The sequence below is a fragment of the Saccostrea cucullata genome, unplaced genomic scaffold, assembly GCF_032062105.1.
Source record: "Saccostrea cucullata isolate Sc308-1 unplaced genomic scaffold, CSIRO_AGI_Scuc_v1 ctg138, whole genome shotgun sequence".
Lineage (NCBI taxonomy): Eukaryota > Metazoa > Mollusca > Bivalvia > Ostreida > Ostreidae > Saccostrea > Saccostrea cuccullata.
The window spans coordinates 590,138-615,183 of NW_026935400.1; the positions used below are offsets into that span (position 1 = coordinate 590,138).

The 25,046-nt window shown below is 34.8% G+C and overlaps 2 protein-coding genes across 2 annotated transcripts in view; one reads left to right on the forward strand and one right to left on the reverse strand.

Moving 5' to 3' along the window:
- LOC134242700 (rho GTPase-activating protein 39-like) overlaps positions 1-16,483 on the reverse strand; it is a 64,848-nt gene extending 48,365 nt beyond the window's left edge. The window contains exon 1 of the mRNA XM_062724826.1: positions 16,184-16,483. Coding sequence (XP_062580810.1) covers positions 16,184-16,194 — 11 coding nt within the window. The 5' untranslated portion in view covers positions 16,195-16,483. The remainder of the gene's footprint in view (positions 1-16,183) is intronic.
- Positions 1-20,499, forward strand: part of LOC134242711 (glucose-induced degradation protein 8 homolog) — a 59,771-nt gene extending 39,272 nt beyond the window's left edge. The window contains exons 2-5 of the mRNA XM_062724839.1: positions 17,457-17,601; positions 18,326-18,522; positions 18,751-18,948; positions 20,425-20,499. Coding sequence (XP_062580823.1) covers positions 17,463-17,601; positions 18,326-18,522; positions 18,751-18,948; positions 20,425-20,499 — 609 coding nt within the window. The 5' untranslated portion in view covers positions 17,457-17,462. The remainder of the gene's footprint in view (positions 1-17,456; positions 17,602-18,325; positions 18,523-18,750; positions 18,949-20,424) is intronic.
- The last annotated feature ends 4,547 nt before the right edge of the window (positions 20,500-25,046 follow it).

Below are 25,046 nucleotides of genomic sequence, written 5' to 3' on the forward strand. Positions count from 1 at the left end.
AAATCCTGTTCTAACCAAATAACAAGTGTCTGTCCTATAAAAGGACACTGAAAATTCCAATCAGCTTTCCCTGACAGTCTATATATGTTATAATTCCTGTTCAATTCATATTATCCTGATCTTAGGTTGGTATGCAGGGTTTTAAACTCCGACAAGTATCGCTTATTAAGATCTCACTTTAACAAGGTATTGCATTTTCACATCAAACTGAAGCTATATCTGATTATTACCACAGATCTGAAATATAATAAGCCAAAAACAGGATTTGGTGATGCAGCTAGGATTTCTACAAAGGCTGGTTAATAGGATAATGAAATTTTTTTGCTGCTCAGCCAACCAAGGATGCATTACTTCCAAACCCAATAAAAAGCGGAAGCAAATGTGCCTGTCAAATTTTTTCAATTATATCTACAGACTCTTCCTCTATACCACTCAGTTACTGTTTTCAGCCTTTGAATTTCCCTCCTGGTTTTGATGTACAGGTAGTATGGTTTTTAACAGTAATTAGGCCAATTATCATCATTGATAACATCCATGGCCAACACTGATATGCATCTACACCCTGAAAATGATGTCTCATTCATTGTCCGTAATAGAAAATGGCTGTTCCATTCAGATCCCATTGAGCTAGGGCCTGAATTCATTAATGCAAAGAAATGACATTTCAGGCCCTTATTTCTCTGGAGTCTTTGCATTGTAAGCCCTCTGAGATGGAAAAGTAAGATTACAAAACAAGATAAGAAAAATGCATGGGTTTGAAAGGTTCGTTGTTCTGAGCATAAAAGACTCTTCTGAGCAAGAGATAATGAGAACGTTAATTGTTACAACAGTGATTGAAATAATGTACAATTGACTCATAAAATGTGAAGAGTGAGCCCAGTGTTTATGTCAACTTCAAACTATTCAATTTTTTGTTCAAATTTTGTCACATGGGTCCATTACACTGTTTAGCAGTGTATATATACATGTTCTGTCAACATTTACTGTCCTCATTTCTTCATTGACAGTTCAGAGCTCTGACTGTAATTTCATATTATTTTTAATCTGAGCACAAAAATCACATGAGACTATGTACACATGAAATGATCAAAGGTCTTCTCTGTCTTTTGAATGCTGATAAGGCTATTGAGATACATGTCACTTGTTTACTGAAGCAGAATCGGAATATTGATCTTAATATGCTGATTGAACCAATATCAATGTCATGACTTTGTCTACAGACTGGCTAGGCAGTAGTTCTCTATAATCAGGATTATAACACCATATGTTAACCCATAACATCGCAGAGAATGTGTAAACATCGGCCATATAAAAAAGTTGTGTACCAATAAAAGTTCCCAATGATGTTCACAGCAGGTTTTAAGTTTTCATTGAAATTTGTGGAAGTGTTATAAGGTTTTTAAAATGCAGAAAATCATTATTGATTGAACATCAGCTACTAATTAAACAGTTGCAGAATAATAACTCCTATTAATGATTTATAACACATTTATGTATGGTCCTACCATCAAAGAAATTACCACATTTCAATTCTACTTTGTAACACAAGTAGAGATTCACCCTGCATGTGGAGGAGAGAGAGAGAGTTCCCTATCAATTCACTGAAGCCGTTAACATCACTTTACATCAGGGCTAATTAGAACAAGAATGAGAGGAATTTGTAATATACACAAAAGCTGTGAATACAGCACCTTGCTCAACCATCTTCCCACAGGAAGTACTGTAATCAAAAGTATGGAGCAAAACTTTACTGTGCAATGTAATAAATTCTAGAAGGAGGGTTTATCAAGTTCAAGGAAATGTTAACTACCACAGACAGACAAACTTAAAGAGATTATATGCAAATTCAGAATTTTTTTTCCAAGTTTGGTGAGGTTGAGGTGTCAACAAGGGGTCTGGCTTTCTGTATCTTCTGAAGGTTCTTAAAGGCCATTCTTTGGTTCTTTACCATATCAATTATTTAATAACTCGGAAATTTTTAGGCGAGTGTCAGTACCCCACCCACCCCCTCCACACACAAACACACCTATATCCACGCATCCAGTCTGGAAACAGACTCTATCAGAGAAATTCAACAAAATTACAAAGAAATACATAACTTGACATTATTTTGGACCAAAGTAAAATTCAGTTAAATCAATGTAGCTCTGACAGACACTTCATACCGATGTACAGCTGCACAGAAATGAAAATATACACAGGCTATGTCAGAAAACAATGCAGTATAAATGTATTGCAGCATGGCAACAGTTCTATGCACAATCTGTGCATTAATAACATCAGGAAGGTGATATATGCCTGGAGGTAAAAATCTACCCACAATACAGACTTATAATCTACTGGAACATCACCCATTACATGTAACCCACATAATACTGCAGTACTGTCAGTTACGTCATCTTGTGAATGTTCAGGCAGTACTCCATAACCATTACCAAAAGTGCGAAAAACATGAAATAATGTAAAAACAGTGTATTATTTAAAATTGGAATTATTCTGATCATTGGAATTTGGGGTTTTCAAGAAAAAATCCCTTAGTTAGACTAACTTAGACAACTAACAAGAATTTCCATTGCATTTTGTGTTAGTATTTGACTAACTTAGTTAACTAACAAGAATTTCTATTGCAAATTGTCTTAGTATTTGACTAACTTAGTTAACTAACATGAATATTTCTTATAAAATTTGGCTTAGTTTTAGAATTTAAGTTTTTTTTTCTATTTATTTTATAATTATTTTGTGTTAATTTATTTTATTTGTTTCTGGAATGTTGTTTGTGCTGGTGTTCTTTTTTTTTTCTTTGCATGCATTTTATTTTTTGGACTTAGCCTAAAGTCAAGGCTTAGTCAGATTTTTGTCAGTATCAGCAGGGTTAGTTAGCGCGCGAAAAATGGGGTTAGTCATGCCAGGCACAACTAACCCCCTACTGCGCCTGCGCCGCTACTTTCTAATCGTAGATTATGATGAAAAAACGTTCAAATTAACATCCCATCGTGAATAATGTTCAGTAAATACTCTCAAAAGATTCCAGAATCCTCACCAGCTTGCGTAAATTTCGTAACTCGCAATGTATTTCACACTCAAACGCCGAGGAAGGTCGGGTCATTTCGTTGTCTCCAATTTTTCATTAACCTTGCAGTTTCATTCGAAAAATCCCATCCTTCGCGTCAACATTACCAAGAAAATGCTGTAGTAAATAAAAATATGTTAACAAAAGGAAAACATGCTTTGAAACGCGGAGAAACACGAAGATATGTAGCCTACGTCGATCTAAACACAGCCAGTGCAGACACAGCTCGGCGTCACTTCCGCTGTGACGTCAGATTCATTCGTATTCAATCGTAGCTACTCGGCTATTTCCGAAATCCTCTTCGGGTCTTGTTCTCCTATACGGAAAAGGACGAGTTTGATCCGACCGCCCCTCCATTTATTGGGGTTTCATTCGTAATATTCTTTGGACAGTGTTATCCAATATTTTAGAAAATGTTAATTAATAAATATACATAAAGTCTTGTGACGAGATTACTTCGAAACACGTATATATTAGATTTAATCCACAGTATTAACGTACCTTTCTTTTGCAGCTTAACGTTACATCACAGGTATATAACTCTGTCTCTCTAATTGTTCACAAAACTGTTTGTTCGTTTTAATGTTGAATTTAGTTTTTTTTTCTCTGGTGAAGGTAGTTTATGTTCAGATGTAATAATTATTCTAAAAAACATATTTTGATATAGGAATAAAAATCTAGTAGTGTAGGAAGACACCCCTTTATGATGATGGACACATATAACAGAATGTTTACGATACTACAATGTTTCAGTGCTTAAATGAAACGAAAAAGATTGAAGATCTAAGGTCCGCTTATATCATTTCACTGTCAGTTAAGAGACGCATTTTAGGGTGCAAATCTTGAGTTTTGGGAGAAAAAATGACGTATTATTGCATTGTTACGTCATAGAACATGTAGAGCTCTACAAAAGGTAAAGGCGTGAGCATGTACATAATACGTGCTGACCTGTTACATATGCATGCAAAACAACAGGATCATATTAACCGCCACTTGAAATGTGGAAGGGCATATAGTAATTGGGGTGTCTGTCTATTACGCTTTAGGGCACCCATATCTTATCCTTTACTCCTCCTTTACCGAATTAAATAGCTGATCCCCCCCCGTCCCTGCATTGTGTAAAATGTTGAGGTTTCATTTTTATATTACTTTGGTTTATCCAATTTTATGAAATGTTAATTAATAGATATACATAGACTTATGATGAGATTACCTCCAAACACGTACATATTAATTTTTATGCACAATTAAATAACGTACCTTTCTTTTACAGCTTACATCACAGGTATTTCTGTCGATCTAAGTGTTCACCATGTTCACTCCCAATCGTTTGTTTATTAGGCATTTCGGTTTTTTTTTACGTTTAGTTTTAGTTTGTCCGGGTGATGGTTGTTTTCAATTAGATGAAACACACTAATTTAACAGTTCTGTCTTAAAAAAGCGCTAAAAATCGTAACATTTAAAAAATAATGATCCTGTACCATTTTCACCTTCTTTTTATTTATATGAGGCTAGCTGCAGAACTGTAGCTCTCTATTTTATCTCTGCGAATTTTCTCAAGCAGAGAGCTACAGTTCTACAGCTAATTTGGGAAACAATTAATTTATAGTCTATATCTTGAATTTAGGGGGGAAAGGTTGATGTATAATTTAACAAAATTGTTACACATTGAACTATGCTTCTTTCAACGGTGATGTTCTATAAAAAAATATTTGGGGAGAGACTAAAAAGGATTTATTCTAAATGGTATACATGTACTTTTAAACTCCGTACCTCTGCATTGTTATCGTCATTTACATTATGTATAGGTCTTATACTTTTTTTTTTAATACAGCGTGTATTGCATTCTTTTTATTATTTTAATTCTCTCTTTAAAGAATGCCCATGTTTTTATTTTAATTTGACAGTGGAGAAAGTGAATCTCAGGTGATTGCCTAAATAGAATAATCAACATGCATGGGGAGGATCCAGCAATTTTTTAAAAGGGTTTAGGTCGGTGCCCCCAGCACTTATGCATAGAATCACATCACGGCCAATTCAAGTCCGTACAAAAAAAAAAAAACAAACAAAAAACAACCAAAAAACTATGCAGCACACTTTTAAATCCCTTTGGCAGGGTGTGGGGGTGGGTGGGAAGATGGGGCTTTATGTAATTTTTCTGTTCGCGGTACATTACTTGCAAATGTTCGAATCTGCGTATTTTCCGGCAACAAAAAACGTGGAGGGAACTTCCAAATCAAATATTGATCAAAACCACAGCAAGAGATTATTCTCAGATAAAGGGAGCCCCCTCCATCTGCATAGTACGGGAACATAATAAACTTTTCTCTTCATTGATTAAAAAATATTTTATGCATACTTCTAAAAGTAAGTTACTTCTGAAAATGGTCCAGAAATGGTATATATATATTCTGGAATCTTCCCTACATGTTACTTGTGGATGTTCGGAGCCCTTAGCCGGGGTTGTGAATGTACACGACGGAATTATTTAAAGCAAATACGTGAAAATCTACAGACCTAGCGAGCAGAAAGGACAGAGATTTTTCATATTTTCAAATTATTAGACGTATTTATGTAAATATCCATTCTATAGAAAAATATGTCTCTCTCTGTATCTCTCTCTCTCTTTCTATGTGTGTTTACAAAAATAAAGGGGAGTCCAACCCCCGGACCCCCCCCCCCCCACCACCTTTCTGCATCCGTCAATGATCAAGGCCTTCTTGTATACATGACGAGATTTTTTCCAACATACATGTATTCTCATTAAATTTTTTTGAAATGACCTACCCATATTGATATTTTCTAACTTTAAATATACGAGCAAAGCAGATAGGGAGTAGTCGTTGACTTAAGCTTCTTGGGTCAGATAGGGTATAGTCGTTGACTTCTTGGGTCAGGAACCCCCAGGAATTTGCAGAGTTTTAAAATGAATATACTAAACCAAGTATTGTTGACTTCCAGAGCTTCATATAGCTATAAAATATAAATCTTTATTCCAACTTAACACAAATCGATGTTTTCTATATATAAAAAAGGGGGGGTGGGGTTCACTTTTACTTGATTTAGTCTAAACATTCAATAACTTCAAATTCAAGGAGTGGTTTTACTAAACCTGGACAAAGTATTTACCCGTTGCACGGTTTGCGTGCGCAGAACAAGGTATTTTCCCCATGTGGAAGGGGGTATCCAAAACTGCCCAACCTATTATAAAATATTTACATCCACTGAATATTTCCTTCTTTATTTCTTAAGAAAACTCATTGCGTTCATCACTGCATAAACTACATTAGGCATATCACCTGTACAGATTTCTTGATCAGTGGCCGTTCCATCAATGAAACGTACAAAGACGTTCGCATCATTAACACAATGATTAATATTTTTAATCCTACTTAAAATGATAATTTAAACAGATATAAATATAAACAATAAAATGTCTTTCTTTGTTTGTTATTACTGGAATGAACGGTCGCGGCTATTGCAGAAAAAAATTACATAACCCGCTCACGCGGGTTATGTATTTTTTCTGCAACAGCTGCTTCCGTTCATTCCAGTAACAACAAACAAAGAAAGCATTTTATTGTTTAAATAAAGTACAATTAGACCTTATAATATTGGGGGGGGGGGGATAAAAGGGGCTGACGTATTAATCTGACTATTTGCCTTAATTTCATATATCTCTTCATAAATATCTTGCAAAGCTTCAAAATTATCTGACATTACAATCTATAGGGGTGAGATTCCCGAGATGACGAGAAGGGGATTCGCCTAGAATATTTTTTTTCACACTGTAAAATAAATAATCCTCAAAATTAACAGAGAAGGGGGCGGAACCATGCACTCCACTAGATCTATATCCGCGTATATGGGTACATTTCTTCTTTACGAGAATAAGTGAATAATCTTGTATATAAATACCAAACACTTGCAAATTGTATCTGTACTAAATATTTCTATATAAATTATTATTACGACACCAAATTAATCATATGTATAGTACCATTCTTCAGTATCCAGAGATTTGTTCAAGCTAAGCCACTAGCACCTGACGTTACTTATTTTTCTCATTAAAAAAAACCCATACCTAATATACATTATTAGGTACGGGGTTTATTATTTATAAAGGAAAAATAAGGACTGTGCATTAGGTATGGATTTTTAAATATATTTTTATATAAGGAAAGCCTCGACTTGTAGCTATTCTTCAGAAAACAGCAGTAGTATAGTGTACATCTACAATTGGTCCTGAATGGTATACTAGAAGAAGAAAAAATCCCCACACAGACTTTAAGGAGATTTTTTAGAAGATGCATATCGAGGAAGAAAAGATTATTTTATCAATTAAGTTTACTACGTCTACAGGGGTGTTGAGGAATCCACAAATATCTGAAACGGGGATTTAATGAATATCATATATGTGCAAAACAGAACAAACTGATTGTAAAGTATAAAGTGAAATTAGTGGGGAAAATCCCATATTTTCAAGAAAATTCAGATTGTGGATTTTATTCGCTCAGTGGCTCATACCGCTCCTGGATCAGAAACCCTTGACTTGGGAAAATGTGGCTCATATTAAGGATATCGAATACTAGACGTTCATAATGTTTAAATTAACATTTTTCCAATCATCCATATTTTACCTACACATGTACGGCATCGGATATTTCCGGTTCCGTTTTCCGTACCCAATTCTTGACACCTTGAAAATGGTCTTGATCATGACTAAATAAACTCAGACTTAATAATCACCAATACATAAATATGAAAAATTAATGTATTCTGTTTCTAGTTTAAAATTTATATTTTAAGTGATTTAACATGGAAGTATTGTTTCCGTTTATTTTGAATTTTCCGAGTGGAAGTAAATACAAAATATACTATATGACACCATTGTTAAACTCATTTGCTCCAAAATATATAAATGACCCCCCCCCCACCCTCCCCATCAAAGATCCTTCAACTAGTAGTAAATGAGTTCGTATATGCACGCATCTTAACAATCATTTTGTCTGTCTGTCCGTCCGTCAACCTGTCCGATTTTTAGACATAATTGTAACTAGTATGGTTGTATGTATATACGCTTTTCAGAGAATCCATTTTGTGTTGATCAGTTCATTATAGAGGCTTCTGTTTAGAGAATATTTAATCGTCCATCGAAGCTTTTTGAAGTCAATTACACACGTGAAGATCGACTACTGCTCATGAACATGTCGAAGTCGCCTGGCTGATCCTCTGGCTTCCATGTTATAAAATATTTGACGCCTCTGATTTCTTTGCTGCATCTCCATTCGTAAAACTGTGACTGCCCAGGAGTACCAGCACTCTACTAACCAATCTCTCACCAGAGGGCGTTTTACGCATGTGTAAGCGGAGCGCGCCCCCTGGTGAGAGATTGTCTACTGTAACTAGTGATTCCTTAAATAGAACGTGTTATCGATTTTTAAAACATATTTTTATTTCTCCATTGATCACAAATATAAATTAATTGGACAATCTTAGCATTTTTTTTTTCTATAGTTTAACAATCAGTACCAATATCTATCCATCAATATTTTGTGGTCTTTCAGTCTTTGACTAGTTTGGAGGAAGAATATGGAGGGATAAGTACGATGGTCAGAATGATAACTCAGTATTTACACCTTTTGATAGTCCAAAAAATCTTACGTTTTCCTGGCTTTTTACGATTTTGCAATTTTACATGCCAGGGAAACGTCAGAACTGGCGCAATTACGAAAACTGGGAAATCGCCGCCTCCAAGTGGAGGCGGCATTCTCGAGTTGATTTTAGATATTTGCGAACCGAATTAAATTTCGAAGTCACAAGCTAACAATAGTACAATACATAAAGTACTCACCAATATAGTTTTTACTGTTCATTTATAAAACATACAATCCGTTGAAAAGATTTTATCACACTGTCGAGATTTGTCATCATTTCGTGCATTTTAATATCTTGCAAGTCCTTTGACGAAATGTATAGAGATATTTTCTTTACATCGATATTAGTGAGTACTAAAGGCAATGTTTTTTACATAAATTCTGATTTCGGCATTTAGTTCGGTTTGCAAGTATCAAAAATTGAACTGCGGTTGGAGACGACTAAATTTCCGGTTATCGTAATGGTGCCGATTCTGACGTTTTCCTGGCACGTAAGATATCAAAATCGTCAAAAAGCCTGTAAAACGTCAGGTTTTTCGAACTAACCTTTTGACTACAATTTTGTTTAAATGTTCAAAGGCAATTCTATTTTCATACATGTATAGAGAAGAATCCTCAAGAATTTGTAAGAGAGAGGGTTGAACTACGCCCAAATGTTCAATGCATAATAATATCTATCTTTGCAGAAAAGGGGGTGGGAGTGGGTGAGGGAGACTAAGCCAACCCACCTTAAAAAGAAATGGAAAGGGGGGTGGTCTTATTCATACACTGACATACACTAACAGCAATAGTATAAGTCGTGGTACACTTTACTTTTGGCAGCACTCGAACAATTGTTTTATAAAATACAAGGAAGGACGGCTCGTTCTTGCTTTTGGGGGCAACGATCAACATTGTGACTAAAAATGAAGGTGTCAATATAATCATACAATCGTATAGAAGTTTTACATGACTTTAAAGCTCAAGAGATGCTGGGATAGAGGGGGATGGTGTCAGGCAGGGGTCATTCAACTGACCTGCACAAAGGAATTCATTTTTATATGTTTTCAGAACTTGAAATTCTTCGGCCCAATTACAAATGACCTTGATTGTATTGAAGGACTACTCATAGAAAAATATGCTTCGTCTTATTTCAAGTCTTATTTTGAATTCATAAACTTGCCTGACTTGGTCAAAGATTTTAAGCTGTGTGAACACATCCATGTAGAACTATACTGAAACGCAACAAGCAGTAATCTACAAATGTTTGAATTTCTTATCTAATGATTTTCAAGACTGTTAAAAGACCTCTCCCAGCTATTCAATCTAAACGTGCAAAACTGCCCTACACAACAATTGCAGATTAATTTCTACGTTCATCAGTATTGAGATCTGAGCGAAAAAATTATACTTTGTCACTTTTAGATGCCTGTTTTGGAGTTTTTCATATGTTTGGGTCGAATTTTCTCTAACCTAGCGCAATGGAGAGCGTAACCATTGGACTTTCGGTCCAAGGACTGTAATTTAATGCATAGGATACTTAAAAGTCTGCCTGACAATTTGGTTCGAGGGTCGACAAAACCCATTTTGCCGTCAAACGCGGTCAATAAATGTTTTGTTATACTTTTCATTGAATGTTTTTTTTTGTTTTCTCATCGAACGGTCCAACATCAATTTTTTTTTTATGCCTGCTCAGCAAAACAATAGAAATGTTAGAGTTTTTTTCCGAATAGATTTTGTAGGAAAAAATTTCTAAAGGTATATAACAATAGAAGTTAATGTTGATTATGCTATAGTCGTTATTGACTAATTGACAAAAGAATTTTCTAACCAAATATGAGGGATTGGTGTTTACTGGGAATTGGGGAGGGGGATGTACAAGGTATTACATGCATATTTTATTACCGAACACTTAATTTGAAACATTTTTCTTCATTTAAAAAAAAGACACTGACATAATGTATCATGGCTGCGGTGTTTTACATTTGAAGTAATTTTAAAAAAAAAGACGCTGACATTATGTGTCATGGCTGCGGTGTTTTACATTTGAAGTAAAGTGTTTAATAACTGGATATACAACCGATGGGCGGAGCCAGGAAAACATGTGCCGTGTAAATAGATTATTGAACACCAAGGCAATTTCATCATTTTAAATTACATGTATTTTGAATCTGAATTACAGAATGAAATGGGCTTTGTTATGTACAAAGGCAAAATTTCTGCAAGTGAAATATAAGTCTTTAACATAAATTACAGTGCGTATTTCAAACTACGAAATGCTTTTACGGGACCCTGCAAATATTCGACCAATCGCAACGAGAAATCAAGTTTTTGACATGAATTCCACACAGAAATATATTAAAATATCACACCTATTGTAATATAGCATTTTAGCAGAATAATCCATCTTGCTGTGTTCTTTGCTCAACTAGAATAAAGTGCAGCTGTACTTCATCCAAAGGTTTAGTTATTGACCCTGATACAGATTTGTCGTGAATGTCACAGCTCTCGAATATGTGAAATGATCAACGGGTATCTTTTTTCTTGATTTTCGAACAACACCTGAATTTTCCTTCTACAATTTCGAATTTTTCTTCTGTGACATCCACAGGTTTTTTGTGAATTTCTTTACAATCCGTGTTTATATTAAGCTGGACTTCTGAAATCCGACGTCCTTTCTCATGAACACACATACGTAAAATGTGTATATTTAAAGTACTGTAAAGAAGGAGATATTATCCATGCAGTCACTTGAATGACAAATACTATGTGACATGAGGTTTTAATGGACATGATACAAGAAAGCTATTGAATTTTTTATTTGAATGTCTATTATGGAATGGAGTATCCTGATTTATTTGGACGAATGGCATATACTCGTGTTTCGCACTCGTCATCACATGTGCCTGGGGACGTGACCCCCCCCCCATCTTCCGTGTTCCGTACTCCAAGGGTTCTTGACTTTTCTGATTAACATATTCTTCTGTGACATATTCACAAAGCATTACTACTAAAAAATCCAAAACCAAACCTTTATTTAAAATCCGTACCCTCTGATACTAAAACAGAAAAGCTAGTTTTAGCTTAAATTTTGGAATTTTTTGTAGTATCGTAAACATTCTGTTATATGTGTCCACTATCTGTATCATAAAGGGGTGTCTCCCTACACTGCCCGATTTTTATTCCTATATCAAAATATTTTTTTTAATAATTATTACATCTGAACAGTGAACATAAACTACCTTCACCAAGAAAAAACTAAATTCAACATTAAAACGAACAAACAGTTTTGTGAACAATTAGAGAGACAGAGTTATATACCTGTCAGCCTACCTGTGATGTAATGTTAAGCTGCAAAAGAAAGGTACGTTAATATTGTGGATTAAATCTAATAAATACGTGTTTCGAAGTAATCTCGTCACAAGACTTTATGTATATTTATTAATTAACATTTTCTAAAATATTGGATAACACTGTCCAAAGAATATTACGAATGAAACCGCAATATTCCTTTTTAGCTCACCTCAACGAAGTTGGGGGAGCTTATGTAATACCCTCGGCGTCGGCGTCGGTGTCGGCGTCGGTGTCGGCGTCCCGGGTTAAGGTTAAGTTTTTTGGAGCAGTTTTCTTTTTAAGTACTTTTATGTCCTATATTGATTAGACATGCATGGAAGATGGTTCTAGTGTGTTTCATTGTACCAATCAAAGTTTCAGATGCTGCAATTTCAGCAAAGGAATGACGAGGTTAATGTTTTTGGAGCAGGTTAACATTTATGGTGCAGTTTTTGGTGTAGGTTTCATTTCCAAGTAACTATAAGCCCTATGTTAACCAAACTTGCATGGATGATACATCTAAGGATGCATACTACCGGGCTTGCTTCGGATGCTGAATCTAACCTACATTTTCCGGCTGAGTGAACAGGTTAAAGTTTTTGGTGCAGGTTTCATTTCCAAGTATCTGTAAGTCCTATGTTGACCAAACTTGCATGGATGATACATCTAAGGATGGATACTACCAGGCTTGCTTCGGATGCTGAATCTGACCTACATTTTCCAGTTGAGTGAACAGGTTAAAGTTTTTGGTGCAGGTTTCATTTCCAAGTAACTATAAGCCCTATGTTGACCAAACTTGCATGGATGATACATCTAAGGATGGATACTACCAGGCTTACTTCGGATGCTGAATCTGACCTACATTTTCCAGTTGAGTGAACAGGTTAAAGTGTTTGGAGCAGGTTTCATTTGCAAGTAACTTTAAGCCCTATGTTGACCAAACTTGCATGGATGATAAATCTAAGGATGCACACTACCGGGCTTGCTTCGGATGCTGAATCTGACCTACATTTTCCGGTTGAGTGAACAAGTAAAAGTTTTTGGTGCAGGTTTCATTTCCAAGTAACTATGAGTTCTTTAATGACCAATCTTGCATGGATGATACATCTTAGGATGCATACTATATGCTGAATCTGACCTACATTTTGTGGATGAGTGAAAATGTTAGTTTTTGATGTATGTTTCATCTCCAATTAACTATGAGCCTTATAATGTGCAAACTTGCATGGATGATACATCTTAGGATGCACACTAATGGACTTGCTTCGGATGCTGAATTCGACATATATATTTTTCAGATAATAGACTAGGTTAAAGTTATGGTTGCAGGTCTATTACCAAAAAACTTTAAGGCTTTTATAACATTGTATAAACCAAACTTGCACAAATGTTGCATCAAGAGATGAAAACTCAAATTTGCTTTAGATGCTGAATTACATTTTCATGAAGAAGAACTACTTTAAATTTTTTATGTTGGTCTACTTCAAAGTATCAGATCAAAATTGCTTAGATATTTTCATTTTTGGAATGTACATTTTTTGTTGGTTAATTGTGTGACTTTGCCTTATTTAAAGACAACATTCGTTGAGGTGAGCTCTGTAATCTCTGATTACCTATGTTTACATAATGGATGGGCGGTCGGATCAAACTCGTCCTTTTCCGTATAGGAGAACAAGACCCGAAGAGGATTTCGGAAATAGCCGAGTAGCTACGATTGAATACGAATGAATCTGACGTCACAGCGGAAGTGACGTCGAGCTGTGTCTGCACTGGCTGTGTTTAGATCGAAGGAGGCTGCATATCTTCGTGTTTCTCCGCGTTTCAAAGCATGTTTTCCTATTGTTAACATATTTTTATTTACTACAGCATTTTCTTGGTAATGTTGACGCGAAGGATGGGATTTTTCGAATGCAAACTGCAAGGTTAGTGAAAAACTGGAGACAACGAAATGACCCGACCTTCCTCGGCGTTTGAGTGTGAAATACGTTACGAGTTACGAAATTTACGCAAGCTGGTGAGGATTCTGGAATCTTTTGAGAGTATTTACTGAACATTATTCACGATGGGATGTTAATTTGAACGTTTTTTATCATAATCTAAGATTAGAAAGTAGCGGCGCAGGCGCAGTAGGGGGGTTAGTTGTGCCTGGCATGACTAAGCCCATTTTACGCGTGCGCTAACTAACCCTACTGAAACTGACAAAAACCTGACTAAGCCTTGACTTTAGGCTAAGTCCTAAAAATAAAATGCATGCAAAGAAAAAAAAAGAACACCAGCACACACAACATTCCAGAAACAAATAAAATAAATTAACACAAAATAATTATAAATTAAATAGAAAAAAACTTAAATTCTTAAACTAAATCAAGTTTTATTAGAAATATTCATGTTAGTTAACTAAGTTAGTCAAATATAAGAGAATTTGCAATAGAAATTCTTGTTAGTTAACTAAGTTAGTCAAATACTAACACAAAATGCAATGAAAATTCTTGTTAGTTGTCTAAGTTAGTCTAACTAAGGGATTTTTTCTTGAAAACCCCAAATTCCAATGATCAGAATAATTCCAATTTTAAATAATACACTGTTTAAACAACACTGACATTATAAGAGACTTGTCCCTGACAAAAGTATGTATCAAGGTAGCTTATGTGGTATTAAGAGTGATGGTCACACACATTGGTGTCCAGTGGACTGCGGCTCTAGGCTGTGGTCACTGCGTGCATGGTGTATTAGCCTTCACTTTAATTATTGATTACACTGACCTACATCTTACTAATGGTCATGCACTCTCTAAATGAAAGTGAAGTGGAAACTGCACAAAATAAGACATTCCTAATCTTCAACTATTTACATTGAGGAAATTACAATTAATTCTGGTCAGTCATTACCTAATGGCTAATGTAATACACTGGTCACTATGTAATACAATATGTAACAGTGGTTTGAGGTTTGCAGTACATGTATTGGCCACAGAAGTCATTACATGTCCTCAATTTGAAATGCTAACAATTCACTTCAACTTGTCTTTTTATAACATTAGTCAGAAATTAGTAATATCCTGCTAAAAGCTGTCAGATGGTGTTTTATATTAAGTACTTCAAAAATGTTTTAACATTTGTGCATTCATATTTTCTTAGACACAATTTAAAATTCAACAAAAAGTAAATAATTATTTTGACTCTTTTTTCACCATGTTTTACACTTGATTTTGAATCCAGTACAGTACATTTATAATAATACCATAAGATGTGCTCGTGTGTTAACTCCGTCTCAATTGTAATAAAATTAATCCTGTATCCATAACATATTCCTTACTTTAAAATTTCCAGGAAAGATCACTATTCATCTGGAATTAATTTTACAGGTATGAAAAAGATCCATTTATGAAGCATATTAATTAAATTTTAAGGAAATTTATGTATTTCTCTTAAATTTGCAAATAAAATCAAGTCTAAACAAGTTAAAGCATTATAGGTAATTAGTTTTCATTGATGTCCAACTGTGGATTAACAATTTATGTTCTTTTTAATTGATTCACTAATTTTTGACAGTACTTTTTCAAATATCTCATTTTTTGACACTTTGTTCACAAGCTTAGTTTATCATTTGACCATGATTTGACCATGATAACTTATAAAGTAAAGTCTGAAAAATAAAGATTATTTTCAATATTGGGACTTTTGGGAGAAGCATGCAGGACCCTTATCCAGGGCTAAAAGTAATGAAAAAATAGAGAAAAGGTTTTTAAAAAGTTAAACATTATGGTATAAATCAAAAATAGACTTTTTTGAAGCATTAATTACAGATTAAGTCGTGCTCTTTTGCAGCATGCGCTTTTTTACACCAACTACTTTTTCACCTGGTCAGTCAATACACACAACCAATGAAGCATGACATTTCTATTTGCAGTCACCATGAACAGATGGACAAATCAATGATGGTTGTATTGTATGCAGTGTGTGCTCTTAACTGAATATTTGGTCAATTACAAGAAAATCAATAAAATAAAATATAACTTGACCCACAAACCACCAAAAACAGGTTCTGACATTTCATTGTGGCGTGAGCATTGTAAAATATGCATCTCATTAATTTTATCAGCACCACATTTTTGTCAATGTTAACTGAAATGTGCTTCGTTTACCTTTCTGCCATCTTTCTATCAGTCTGAGATGAATGTTAAAGTTGTGCTATTCGCAGAAAACAATTTCATTTTGGTCAAGTGGGGAGATCTCTAGTCCTCAATGATTCAGAGTCCGCCATCTTGGCATCCTAGGCGTTGTTACGCTGATTAAAGATGATAAACCGTTAGCGCCTGTGACAAAAAATTCACTTCAATCCCTCAACAACAGCTTAGGAAATTCAATTCTGGAATTCCGAACAACATGATCGGGTTTTAATTGATGAATTCTTTGGTTGATTATGCCCATTACAAACGCACGCGCACTTGCGACTTCCTTTATCAATACCCGAACTTCCTGTTTACATTTTGCCTTTTGTTTTGTCGGCATGATTTTGTGATTTTAGAATGAATTCAACTTCTTTAATCATGAAATATGTTAGAATGTGAATAATGTAGTAAAAACTCTATTTTCGACACTAGTTTCATAGTCTGTGAAACAAACTTAAGGAGTTGGTGCCTAAAAGTATAAGTAAGAACTGCAAGTAAAACAGTGCTACAGCTACAGAGAACAATATATAAATATTGTGTAAGTTTTCATGTTTGTAATTAGGGCTCTGAATCTCCTTCACTCATATAAATATTTATTATGGTAGACGGTAGTCTCTAGAATTCTTGTTCTGGTATTACATTTGCAGTTGAATTTGAGACACAGGGTCATTTTCTAATATGCAGCTGTTATATCCTATTTGTGTACATTATTGATTACATGTAATTATAAGAAAAAGAATGCACACTAAGCATTTGTAACTGAAAAGGGAATCAAAGCCAAGTTTTGATGGTTGATATTGTAACATGCAACACGTCTGAGCTGGTGTGTTGTGATATGTCTTGTATCACCAAGGTGTGTTATACTCAGGTTCCCTAGCCTGGTAATAAGGCTTTTGTTGACCAAGTTTATGTACAAATTTAATACAATAAAACAAATACAAAGGTTTCTTCTTCATTGACCACTAACTATGGTCAGCGGATATCTCTGGCAACCAATTTTCCTGCATGGCCATGCCACATACAACATTCATTTTATTTTACCAATATTTTAGGGAAGTCCCTGTTCCCTCAAAAAAAAAAAAATAAATGCATTAATTTTAGCAAAAATTGTTCTGTTTTTTCTTCATTTGCACATTTTTATTTTTAGATTTAAAATTGATTCTTTGATGGTTGTAATAAAGCTTAATTTTTAAAGTTTTATAAAAGTTACAATTATGTAAATCAATCAGTCTTTTATGATTTGTAGTTCCATATGTTTCCTAAAATGAACTTTGGGTCCAGTATGGAGCGATTAGAAGAGGTGACACTGGAGGAATGGAATGATCGACTCCAGCAGATTCACCCCACCAGGGCAGACATGAACAAACTGGTGATGAATTACCTGGTCACAGGTAAACTATTTTATAAATCCATAAAATGTTATATTTTAAAAATGTTAAATGATGTTTGTAGTAGGCTTCATAATACGAGTCATATTTCTGTTTTTACAGCCAAAGAATTGCAGCTAAATGTTTTTTGAGCAAGTTACATATTTGTTTACATGTATTTTAAGGTTGTGAGTTCGAATCCTGGCCAAGACAAACCGACGTTGTGTCCTTGGGAAAGGCACTTTACACGAATTTCCTCACTCCACCCAAGTGTGAAAGGGGTACCTGGCTATAGACAGTGAAAGATATTGTTAGAATGTTAGTGTTCTAGCGCTGATAACGGCAGCTTGCACTGAGAAAGATTCTGGATTGTTAAGGTCTGCTGGGGTAATAATGTATTGTAAAGCACTTTGAGTAGCATTTATGCTAGAAAAGCGCTGTATAAAAAACAATCATTATTATTATATTATTATTATTTCTGTTTTTACAGCCAAAGAATTGCAGATAAATGTTTTTGGAGCAAGTTACATATTTTGTTTACATGTATTTTTATTTTTGTAGAGTTAAGGAAATTAAAATGACTGAAGCAATGATGTTCTTTGTGAATAAAGTCAGAACAATTAGGCTTATTAGTAATCGTTTCTAAAGTAGTAATTCTGTACTATACAGTACTAATTCTGTACTACATGACTGTATACAGTACGAAAATCCACCCCATTAGATGTATTTTTCACTGACCTTTTTTTAGAGGGGTTCAAGGAGGCTGCAGATAAGTTCCAGAAGGAATCTGGGGTGCAGCCAATGGTAGACCTGGAACAGTTAGATGAGCGAATCAAAATCAGAGAGGCCATTCAGGAGGGAAAGATACAGGACGCAATCTCATTGGTCAACAGCATCCAACCAGAACTCCTGGACAATGACAGATACCTATACTTTAGATTACAGGTATGTTTGGTTGTTAATGAAGTTTAAGCAGGTTTTATTGCATTCATTTTAATTTATGTAACAAATATTATTAGTTAACTTAATAAATAGCCATTTTCCCATTACGAGAAAAAGGTTTCCTGTCTGTGGTAAAGACAAAAATGAAAGAATTAAACTTTCACAGTTACATTGTAGTTGTAAAACTTTGTATGAAACAATCACTAAATAAACATATTGTTCAAATTACAGCAACAGCAACTGATTGAGCTGATTAGAGAGAAGAATGTGGAGGCAGCACTCGAGTTTGCTCAAACTCAGTTGGCTGAGCGTGGAGAGGAGAATCCAGAAGTATTGTCAGAGCTTGAGCGCACTCTAGCTCTGCTAGCATTTGAGAACCCAGAGTCATCTCCCTTTGGAGAGCTTCTTCATCCCTCACAAAGGCAAAAGGTAAAACAAATATAAAATTCACACACAAGTTTGTATTTAAAGTCACAGTCATGGAAAACAGAAAAGTAAATTAGAATCATTCCTTATTTAATAAATGCATTAAAAATTTCAGTTAAAAAAGTGTGCATTTTTCTATTTCAGTCCTTATTTCTTCAGGTTTAATTTGAATTTTTGCATTTTCTTTTTTTTTTTTTTTTTGGATTTACCATCATAAGAACTAGTTAATCTGCAGATTAAAATATATTGTCATTTTATTATTAAATCATTTTAATGTAATATTGATTTAACTGGAAAATCTTTCCAAAATAGAACATAATATTTCCTGTCATCAGAAATCACAATAACATCACAGACCTTCAAATAACTCTCATCAGACGGACATATTGAAGGAATGTTTAAAAAGTACTGTTAAAACCTCATTTGTTAGTGGGATTAAAGTGATCTGAATGACAAAATACAGTTTCATTAGGCCTAGATAAATAAATTGTGTGTTTCCAGTTCCCCGAGCAAGCCTAAATTATATGAGCCGACCCATAAAAAAATTATCGATATCGCTCTGGAAGTAAACAAATCTGGTTTCTGTTTTAGAAATCCTAATCTGGATTACTTCCATGATTACACATTATAATCAGAAATGTTTTGACTGGAATTCCAGGTTGAATTTTAAACAAAGAAATATTAAAATAAAATGAAATGTTTTCCCTACCTACCTTCCCCATTTTTCTCAGGTTGGAGTAGGAAACACACTTCCTATTTATTTGTCTTACTAAGAACAAAGAAAGGGCAACTTTTTTTAATATAATAATTGTTAGACCCATTGTAGGAAAATGGAGCCAGAGGATGTTTTATTTGTTCTTTGCATACATACAGACTTTATCATATTGCTGTCATGTAACAGCAGTTGCATTGTCCCTGATGTCCAATCACTTTCTCCAAGCTTGTTGCCATTGGTCTTTCTCCATTTTTCCCTTCAATCCTTCTCTCTTTCTTTTCCTTGGACCTTGGTAGTATCTAATTTTTTAAAGAAGATTTTGGACCAAACACTATTATTAAAGTACATTTCCTATAATTCCATGTTTAAGTGTACTCCATATAATGTAATTCATTAGATGTTGTTGGAAATGAAGTATGAGTTATTGCTCTTTTGATGGCCTGGGTTAAGTTTGCCTTAAAATATGTCACCCACTTTATTATTTCCATGCCCCTTTCAAAATATTCACCATCTCAGGTGATCTCACCTGAGTCAAAGTCTCAAGTGACATTTTCAAAACTTGCTTCAGATGCTTGATCTACATTTTTGGAGCAGGTCCATTCCATAGAAATGTTAAGTTTTACCGAACCGAAATCGCATGGATATTAATCTTTGCAATGCTTACAAACTACAATAAATTAGACGTGACAGAAATATGATCTTATAGATATTATAATGTCAAGGTGAGCATTGTGACCTTGATTCCCTGTGCTATTTCATTTTAGGTGGCCAGTGAACTGAATATCAGGAGTTTACTTTACACCAAAGCAGCCAACCTAATAACTCCTGTTTTTGGTTAAGGAAAGACAAAAAGTTTAATAGCGAATGACTGACCTTGCCACAGGGGCACTGGAGGAACCCAAGTAAAGGGGTGGATGCAAAAGAGTGAGGGGTGTACATAATAAGACTCATCATTTCTTTGTTAAGTATGGTGGCAAGTGGGGCAGCAGACATGATTCCAAATTGTGTTCAGATTTGAAATTATTGAGTTAATGGGCCACTGTATTTCTTAACATAGGGTTTTAATAATGCTTTAATTCATGCATAAAAATTATGTGTTATATGCTTATTACTTTTGAATTTAATGTACTTTTTATGCAGAGCAAATCCATGTGTTTCATTTCCTCTCTCTGCTGAGATATATGTCATGATGCTAGTTCTAACAATTGGTTTGGTTTGAACATATTTTATTGTTTTGATGTTATAACAAAAGGATTGGACATAATAGCTAGCATAGGAGGGGTAGTTTTTTGTTTTCATTTATATGTACCTATATATTTATTTGTTTGAATGGCAAAAAAAAAAATCAAACAAAATTTAAAATAAAGGTTTGTCAAAGACATCATATGAATTTGATTTATATGTTTAATGCATGTACATGTACAAGGAACTGGAGAATGCTTTTATCAAAGAAACGCTGTGGTATGTATCCCATAGTTCTGGCTTTAAAGAGGCTGGGGGGTGGCAGCCATTTTCAGACTATTTCAATCTCCTTTAAAAGAAGAGTTCCATATAAAGATATACAAAAATGATCAAATTTTAAAACTAAAATGTATGATTTTTAGCTCACCTCAACGAAGTTGAAATTAATACCCTATACGTATTGCTCTTCGGTGTCGGCGTTGGCGTCCCAGGTTAAGTTTTTTGGAGCAGTTTTCTTTTTAACTACTTCTATGTCCTATATGGATAAGACATGCATGGAGGATGGTTCTAGTGTGTTTCATTGCACCATTCAAAGTTTCAGATGCTGCAATTTCAGCAAAGGAATGACCAGGTTAATGTTTTTGGAGCAGGTTAACATTTTTGGTGCAGTTTTTGGTGTAGGTTTCATTTCCAAGTAACTATAAGCCCTATGTTGACCAAACTTGCATGGATGATACATCTAAGGATGCATACTATCGGGCTTGCTTCGGATGCTGAATCTGACCTACATTTTCGGGTTGAGTGAACAGGTTAAAGTTTTTGGTGCAGGTTTCATTTCCAAGTAACTATAAGACCTATGTTGACCAAACTTGCATGGATGATACATCTAAGGATGCATACTATTGGTCTTGCTTTGGATGCTGAATCTGACCTACATTTTCCGGTTGAGTGAACAGGTTAAAGTTTTTGGTGCAGGTTTCATTTCCAAGTAACTATAAGACCTATGTTGACCAAACTTGCATGGATGATACATCTAAGGATGCATACTATTGGTCTTGCTTCGGATGCTGAATCTGACCTACTTTTTCGGTTGAGTGAACAGGTTAAAGTTTTTGGTGCATGTTTCATTTCCAAGTAACTATAAGACCTATGTTGACCAAACTTGCATGGATGATACATCTAAGGATGCATACTATCGGGCTTGCTTCAGATGCTGAATCTGACCTACTTTTCCAGTTGAGTGAACAGGTTAAAGTTTTTGGTGCAGGTTTCATTTCCAAGTAACTATAAGCCCTATGTTGACCAAACTTGCATGGATGATACATCTAAGGATGCATACTATCGGGCTTGCTTCAGATGCTGAATCTGACCTACTTTTCCGGTTGAGTGAACAGGTTAAAGTTTTTGGTGCAGGTTTCATTTCCAAGTAACTATAAGCCCTATGTTGACCAAACTTGCATGGATGATACATCTAAGGATGCATACTACCAGGCTTGCTTCGGATGCTGAATCTGACCTACATTTTCCCGTTGAGTGAATAGGTTAAAGTTAATGCATGATTCATTTCCAAGTATCTATGATTCTTTAATGACCAAACTTGCGTGGATGATACATATAAGGATGCATACTATCGGGCTTGCTTCAGATGCTGAATCTGACCTACTTTTCCGGTTGAGTGAACAGGTTAAAGTTTTTGGTGCATGATTCATTTCCAAGCAACTATGACATCTTTAATGACCAAACTTGCATGGATAATACATATAAGGATGCATACTACCAGGCTTGCTTCAGATGCTGAATCTGACCTACTTTTTGTGGATGAGTAAAAATGTTAGTTTTTGATGCATGTTTCATTTCCAATTAACTATGAGCCCTATAATGAGCAAACTTGCATGGACGATAAATCTTAATAGGATGCAAACTAATGGACTTGCTTCAAATGCTGAATTCGACATGCATTTTTCAGATAATAGACCAGGTGAAAGTTATGAGTGCAAGTCTAATACCAAAAAACTATAAGGCTTACATAACATTGTATAAACCAAACTTGCACAAACGTTGCATCAAGAGATGAAAACTCTCAAATTTGCTTCAGATTCTGGATTTTAATTACATTTTCATGAAGAAGAACTAGTTTAAATTTTTTATGTAGGTCTGTTCAAAGTATCAGATCGAAATTGCTTAAATATTTTCATTTTTGGAATGTACACTTTTTGTTGGTTAATTGTGTGACTTTGCCTTACTTAAAGACAACATTTGTTGAGGTGAGCTCTGTAATCTCTGATTACCTATGTTTTTCTTTGCCAAATGATAGTTGACAGCTTTAGATACCAGATCTAAAAAAATAAGTTAAATCTGGTGGTTAATTTGTGGTTAATTTGTTGACCCCCCCAGCCTCCTTAAGGTAAAGCCTCATACATGTTCAACCAAATGAAATTGGCTTTTTCTTCCAACTCCTTGAATTAAAAATAAATGATGGTATAATAAAAATGATGAGAACAAACAAACTTCCTGAGAGTAATATAAGCAATTCAAGTCCCCTACTGATAAGTGTAATGAAAGTCACAATTCTGTCAAAAACTAACATAGTTCATTGTAATACATGTACCACATACAAGTATCTGCATTCTTCAATTGATCAGAAGATCCAAAAGCAATGCCATCAAAACCAGCTCAAGATATCATTTCTGACCCTAAATTTTATCATTTATCTGATTAAGGGACTAGTAATTCATTAGATTTTTAATATTTTATTGGAAAGAATTACTTTCTTGTATTATCTGTTTTTGGGAATTGCTGCTATAATTTTAGCTGCAGAACTATATTGGCGGATCCAGGGGTAGGGGGGTCTGGGGGTTGGAACTCCCCTTTATTTTTGCAGAGAGAAAGAGAGAGAGAGAGAGATTTTTCATGTAACATAGATATTTTCACATCTAATATTTTGGAATAAGGTAAATATATGTTGTTTAATATCTGCCCTTTCTGCTTGCTAGGTAAAGTTTCCCCGTTTTGCTTTCCTCCATAATCCCGGCTTCAGGCCCCGACTACCCACACATTATATGCAAGGTTTCACTGAAATCAGCGAACTTTAGCTATATCTACTGTAGATCACTAAATTTTTGCGACACCTTATTTTCGCGAGATTGTCATTGACTCTTAGTACGCGAGACATCATTTTCAGGAATAGTTGTTATTCCTCTATATAATCGTAAGGAATACTTTTATACGCGAGAATTAAATTTTCGCAAACGCACTGTCTCGCGTAATTACGTGAAAATAAAGTTCTCGCGAATAAAAAGTGATTTACAGTATATGCCAGTTTTAAACCGTGTTCATAAAAAGTCATGAAAGGGAGAATGTAGGAGAGAACATTTCTCTCCTTATATCGTGGGAATATTTTAATCAATAAAGAGAAATGTTTAAATAGTATGTGGGGGAAGGGGGCTCACTTTTTCTGAGAATAATTTTATTCTGTAGTTTAATGCGTGATTTGGACTGATGTTCTCCACTCCCCCACACTTTTTGTTGCCAGACGGTCAAAATACCCAAATGCAAGCATTCAAAAAAAAAAAGTTCCGAAAGGTTAGAGCCCCACTTCCTCCCTTGAAATAGAATTTAAGGTGTGGTGCATAGTTTGCTTGTTTGTCTTTTTGTTTGTGGTTTCTGTTTTTTCTTCTTCTTCTTTTTTTTTTTTGCTTTTCTACTCTTTTGGGGGGTTACCCCTTTGAAAACTGTTGCTATGGGCTTGAAGAGTCTGTTGTGTGATTTTATGCATGAGTATTGGGGCACCGAACCTGGACCCCCTTTTTCAAAAATTGCTGGACCTGCCCCTAGAACTTTTATATTCAAGGCTTTGACTACAGTGTATGTGGTCAAAGATTAGTATACTAAACCATTACGCTACAGTTCTGCAGTTACTATAATTTGAGCATTTTAAATTTGAAAGAATGACTAAAAGAGTGCACCAGAACACATCAAAATGATGTCAGTATATAAAATGTGCCCTCACAGGAGGTGGAACCCCTCCATCACTTCCCTCTTTCCAGTAACCTGGGACCACATTGCAACATCTAAAATATGATGCAGAATTTTAGAAAATGTTGTTCTAACAAAAATCACTCTAAAGGTTAGGATTGAAGGTCCATTAAGAAGCATTCATAATACCCACAGAAAAGATTGGGGGGAGGGGGTACAAGCATTTGAT